General features: G+C 59.2%; 1 protein-coding gene across 1 annotated transcript; it reads right to left on the bottom strand.

The window, feature by feature from the left end:
• Positions 1-2,149: 2,149 nt before the first annotated feature.
• Positions 2,150-5,349, bottom strand: MFAP2 (microfibril associated protein 2). The gene is made up of 8 exons (XM_007459265.1): positions 5,313-5,349; positions 4,209-4,298; positions 3,997-4,023; positions 3,799-3,885; positions 3,629-3,673; positions 2,784-2,871; positions 2,499-2,572; positions 2,150-2,253 (listed from the first exon to the last, which is right to left on the bottom strand). Exons 1-8 carry the CDS (start codon positions 5,347-5,349, stop codon positions 2,150-2,152), a joined length of 552 nt encoding a protein of 183 aa, XP_007459327.1.
• Positions 5,350-5,836: the final 487 nt, after the last annotated feature.

The raw sequence follows: 5,836 nt of genomic DNA, 5'->3' as shown, positions 1-5,836 counted from the left end.
GCACCTTGCTGGCTGGCATCCTGGAGACCAGCCCCGTGGCCGGGGCGGGACAGGGGAGGGGGGGCTCCGGCACCAGGCCAGACCCTGCAGCGCCCTCCCAGCCTCGTCAGAGCCAACCACCCTCTATGGGCTCCCCACTCAGTCCAGCCCCCTCTCCCCCAGGATGAGCCCGTGTGAGGTCCCCCAGGACAAGTTTGAGGTCCTCCTTGAGTGGCTGAGCCAAAGCCAGGGGTTGGAGAGACCGCCCCCCCGCCCCACCCTTGTCTGTGGCCGACCCTGGAGCACAGGTTCACGGGAAAGAGAAGGGATGTCCAGGCCTGGGCAGGGGACCTTCTCTGGCTTCCCAGAGATCTCTTTGCCTTAGTTGAGAGCATTTATCAGGAAATTCCTCAGAGTTCAGACTCCCTGTATTTTTGTACCTTTTTACAATGTTAACTGTTCAGAACTGTTTTGTGTTTTTTGTAACAAGATGATCCCATTTAAAAAAAGACAGTTTGTACAGATGTGTCCCTTTACTATTAATGTGCCTTCTCCACCTGGGAGACAGGAGGGGGGACAAGAGGGCCCTGGGGCCAGAGGGATGGGGTCCCCTAGTGGGTGCTCAGGGAGATGGGGGCAGCTTTTGAAAGGCCTGTGACGAAACGTAAGGAACTTACCAACCTCACAGGATGTAGGGATGGGGAGGCCTCCAGGGTCCTGGGCCACCCACCCCATTTAACAGACGGAGCTGTTGAGGTTTGGGATGGGACCCGACCTATGCAGCTCGACTCTTTCCAGCTGAAGCTTTCTGCCCTTTTCTCTGGCTCCTCCTCAGGACAGGGCCCGCCCTCTGGACAGTAACAGGCATTCCAGGCGGTGTGGTAAACAAGTGCAGGGCTGGGAGTGGACGTGGGGTCTTGCCTTGGCTCCGCTGGGTGATCCTGGGCAAAGCCGCTTAACCTATCAGAGCCTCAGTTTGCTCCTCTGTAAAATGGGAACCTGCCTCCCAGGGTGGTTATGAGGAAGTACACACAGAAGATGCTCAGTCAGTGTTTCCAAGGAGAAATTCCATTCATCTCATGGAGTCCAGTGGAGTCAGGTTCCACCCCAGCCCTGCCACTTACCACTGTGGACCCTTGGGTGGCTTACGTAATCTAGGCTTAGTTTCCCTGTCTGTAAGATGCGAATATTAACTGTACCCACCACATAGGCCTGGTTGGAGGGATAAATAGGCCTGTGTGCTGAGCCTTCAGACAGAGCCTTGTCTCCATATGCTGGTCAGAGGGAGGTGTTGTAACAGCTTGCCCTGTTCCTGCCCTCTGAACTGCACCAGCCTTCCCTCCTGCCAAAGCCCTTGATATCAGAGTCCACCAACCTTGACCTCCTGCCTTCCACCCTATACGCTTCCACATGGGTGGCCTCTCATCTTGCCTTGCACCCTTCTCTGGTGATGGGGCACTCACAGACTCACCAAGCAGCCCTGACAATGAGGACGCTATATTCCTGAACCTTCTATTTCTGATACAACAACGCGCACACGCGCACACACACACACCCTGGGGGCGGGGGGCAGTTGTCATGGCCCATCTTTCTGGGCAGGTCAGAGCTGAAGCGGGTGGATGAGGAGGCAAGGCCACAGGTCACCTGAACCTACCCTTCTCTCGAAGGGGCCTGGTAGCCTCTCCGTGAGGACATGCAGTGTTGAGGCACCTGGCCATCTCCTCTGTGCCCTCAACCGAAAAAGTGACTCTGAATCTTTTGTAAAAACCGGTTTTTAATTTTGTATAAAACAAAGGTGGTCTATGCCCAGGGGCTGTAGGAAATCCAAGCAGACCAGCTGGGGTGAGGGTCATAGCCTACCTTGGGGGTGGGGCTGGAGTGGGGGACTGTCCTCAGAGGGATGGAGAAGGCACATCAGGGGCCCAGGTCCCACAGAGAGGCCTGGGATGTCCCCCACCTGGGGGCGGAGACTGGACACTGGGGAGCCCCCTTTGTGCCCCAAGGGTGGCCACAGGCTGGGGGAAGGGCCTGAGGCAACCCCCGGCGCTGCAGCCACTAACTTTTTACGGGATAAAAGGAACGTCTGGCTGGGGAGAAAAGCACCAGGTCAGGCAGAGCCTGAGGGCCCCAGATCCGAGGAGGGTCCAGGGCTTGGGGTGCCAGTTCCACCCTAGCAGCCCCCGCAGCTCCTGGCACAGGAGGCCGCCACAGATTGGCACAGGCCGCTGCTGGCCATCACGCCACATTTGGAGAACTTGTCACGACACAGGTCAGCTGTTGGGGGTGGCAGGAAGGAGTGGGGGTCAGGGTGCGGCTAGGTGATGGGAATTGCTACCCCTTCCCCAACCGTGGTGATGGGGGATGTTCTGAGGATAAAAAGCAGCCGGGAGGGGAGCTCAGGGTTCCCCAGAAGTGGCCCTGGATTGAACACATGTTTAATAAACATCAGATGGGTGGACGCGTGGATGGATGATGAGTGGGCATGGGGGCAGGGGAAAGGAGGGTGGAGGCCTTCCTACCTCGCAGGAGCTCCTCGTGGGCACAGACCGTGCGGACACAGATTTCCTTGTTGATGACATACACACGGCGGAGGCTGAGGGGGACAGGGCCGGGGGAAACGTCAGCCCCATCCTCATCCGGCCCCATGGGAGAGCCGGAGACCCAGCCCCTAGGCCTGGGCTTAACCAGAGTTGAGCTCAACCTTGGGATTCACTAGCTTTCCCCACTCCCACGTCGCCGGCTGGAGCTGTGGTCCCCCTCGCTCCCCTGCCAGCCCTGTCCCCCCAGCCCCTGCCTGCGCTCACCCATAGAAGCAGACCTCGTTGAGACACTGTTTGCAAGGCTTGTGTATGGAGTAGAGGCGGGTACACGGGTACTGCTCCTCGCGGCAGTCTGAGTGACAGGTGGGGTCAGACTTGCGGGGGCGGCAGCTGGGGGCTTAGAGCTGGGTGGCAGCCCCCAACCGCACCCATGGGAGACTGGCTCTCAGGGCCTAGGTACCCCTGTCCCCTCAGGCCCAGCCTAGACCTGCGTGCACACACCAACACACGCACACACGAGCACTGTTGGACCTTGCGAGGCTGCCCAATTTGATCCAGTATATTTATACATATACAAATTCACAACCACGCTTGGAAGCATATATTCAAACACAAATCTATACCCACACACAGTCACAAAAGTCCACAGCAGCCTCACAGGAGGTCCGCACACTCACACGCTGAGCTGTGAGACAGGGTCCCTCACACACAGGCTGGCTCTTGGGCTCTTGGCCAGGGGAGGCCCGCTGAGTCGGCCTGGGCTTCCTGCCCCATCCTTGTCTCTCCTGCCGCCGAGCACCACCCCGTCCTGCCCCCAGCGTGCTCCCGCCCCGCCCCAGTGTCTGGGAGTAGAGGCCCCCTCCTGAGGCTGCAGCCAACTTGGCCTCCAGCTGGGCCCAGAGGGCAGGGGGATCTCCCAGAGCTGCCTCGGGGGGGCCCTGGAGTTGCCAGCCTAAAGCAGGGGCACCTCTGCAAAGCCCCTCACCCCACCATCTACCCCAGCGAGAGCAAAAGGCCTGGCTTTCTCTGTCCTCCCAGGGCCGCAGGCCACTGCACCCTAACTTCCGGGGCCATGCCTCTGTCCCTACAGTTGTCAGGAAGGTTCTTACCCAGAGGCCCAGGCTCCGTGGGCTCCGTCTCTACAGTTCCTGGTTCTGGTGTTGGGGGAGAGGCAGGCAGAGATCACTGGGACGGGTCTATTCAGGGCAGGGTGAGGTCACCTCTCCCAGCCCCGGACAGACCTCCCCACTCCCGGGGCTGGCTGGAGCTGGTGGCCTACCTAAGGTGGGAGCTGGGATGACTTCCTGTTGGACTTGCTGCTGGGACTGGAACTGAAACTGCTCCTCCGGGGGCCGAGGAGTCACCTCTGCAATGAGAGACGATGAAAGGGTCTGCTCCCCTGCTCCCATCGCCCGCAGGTCTCTGTGGACTGCCCACCCAGCTGCCTGCCCATCCTATCCTGCCCTCAGCCCTTTACCTTGATAATCATAGTAGTCCGGGTTGTCTGAAAATAAAGATGAATGTGGAATTGGTGGGGGTCAGGCTAGCCCCCAGCCCCAGGTCACACTGAGCCAGGGACCATACCCCAAGATTCCCATCGCCCTACCACCCCACCTGATCCCTGGCTGAGCCATGCAGATCCAGGGAGCAGGGCTGTGGGGGAGGCCTGGGGGCGGACAAGGCGCTTACCGATCTGGTCGCTATAGTGGGTGTACTGGACGTGGTCTGGGAACGGAGGCAGCGGATCCAGGTCATACTGGCCCTGAGCCAGCAGGCCTGCTGTAGGGAGGCAAAGCTGAGGGGACGTCCAGAAGGGAAGGGCAGCAGAGGCCCCAAAGCACTTCTGGGGAGGGTAGGTAGAGGTCCCTAGGGCAGGCCTGTAAGACCCTAAGATCCACAACAGACTCTAGACCCATAGGAAGCAAACGCCTTCCTTGACCATAAAGGCCCTTATGCTTCCTGGTCCTGTGTCGCCTCACGGGTCATATCCCGCCCCTCTCCCCCAGGTCGGCCGCTGCCTGCCCCAAGGCCTTTGCACTTGACGCTCCCTGGGCCTGTCATCCTGATTCGTTTCTCCTCCTTCAAGTCTCAACTGAAATTTCAGCTCTGCTAAGAGGCCCTCCCTGGCCCACCCACACTCTCCATCTCATTCTGTTAATTTCCATCATAGCACTCAACATAATCTGACACTTATCACATCTCCCTTCCCTAGACTGGCAGGCAACACCATGAGGGCGGGGGTCTGTCTTCCTGGTTCATCACTGTGTTCCCAGGGCCTAGCCCAGTGCCTGGCACAAAGTAGGAGCTCCACAAATATCTGTTAAATTAATGGATGTTAGACCTGGCAGGGCCTTTGGGGTCCCCACTGATAACTCCTCATTTTGACTAACAGGGACTTCTCCAAGGTCAAGACTGTACAGGTTAGTTGGGCCCCAAAGGGGTCTAGAACCCAGGCCTTCAGACTCCCTGCCTTAGGGGCCTCCATTCCTGCACCTCAGCTCCTGGGAGGGTCAGCAAGTAAGAAGAAAAATGTGGATCCTGGTGTCTGGGCCCACTCTCCAGAATCCTGCCAGTCTGCTGCTGTGGAGGGTTGAGGAGGGGCCCAGGAGATGCCTCTAGTCTTTGGGAGGGGTTGCCAGCCCAGTCTGTGGCCCAAGAGGTAGATGGCCCTGGGAGCGATGGAGCTGAGTTCTGGCCATAGGTCACGACAAAAGCTTACTGCCAGCTCCCTCCCCCTACAAACCCCAGTTCCACCCACATAAAGGGAGCCCCACCCACCTAGGTGCCACTTACCAGGCAGGAACAGCAGGAAGAGGTAGGCAGCTCTCATGGTTACACAACGAGGCGGGCCGGACTGGTGTCAGGGGACAGCTGGAGGAAGAGGAAGGGGCAAGCTGCATCCCGGGCCACTACCCCAGGGCTGCAGAGCCCACTTCTGCTCCCCCGAATTCAGCCTGGAGAAGGAGGGATTCGGAACAGAAGCCAGGCAGGTGGAGGGTCATGGAGTCTGGGCCCAGGGGGAGGGGACTACTTTGGAGGGACATCCTCTGCCCCTGATGGCCCACTGGGTGTTCAGGTCCCGAGGGACTCGGCCTCCAACCTGGCTCCAGAGCTGATCTTGACAAACAGACCCTACCCTGCCCTGCTCACTAAATGGACATTTCTAATCCTCTATCAGCCCTGCCCCTGCTCTCCTTGCCACAACCCATGCCCACCCTCTGGTTCAGCACTTCCCCAGGTGTCTAATGCACTGATCCTGCCCCCAGGCCCATCCTCGGGACCCCACCCCTGCCCAGCCAACATCGCAGCCCAGACTC

Source organism: Lipotes vexillifer, unplaced genomic scaffold, assembly GCF_000442215.2.
Source record: "Lipotes vexillifer unplaced genomic scaffold, Lipotes_vexillifer_v1.1 scaffold496, whole genome shotgun sequence".
In the NCBI taxonomy this organism is placed as follows: domain Eukaryota; kingdom Metazoa; phylum Chordata; class Mammalia; order Artiodactyla; family Lipotidae; genus Lipotes; species Lipotes vexillifer.
Note: the sequence above shows the minus strand (reverse complement) of the source record. Positions and strands in the feature narration are given on the sequence as shown.

Coding starts and splice junctions, on each gene's coding strand:
- MFAP2 (XM_007459265.1), bottom strand. CDS start 5,349: ATGAGAGCTGCCTACCTCTTCCTGCTGTTCCTGCCTG. Junction 4,024..4,208: donor CCACTATAGCGACCAGATCG/GTAAGCGCCTTG, acceptor CTTTATTTTCAG/ACAACCCGGACTACTATGAT. Junction 3,674..3,798: donor CATCCCAGCTCCCACCTTAG/GTAGGCCACCAG, acceptor CCCCAACACCAG/AACCAGGAACTGTAGAGACG.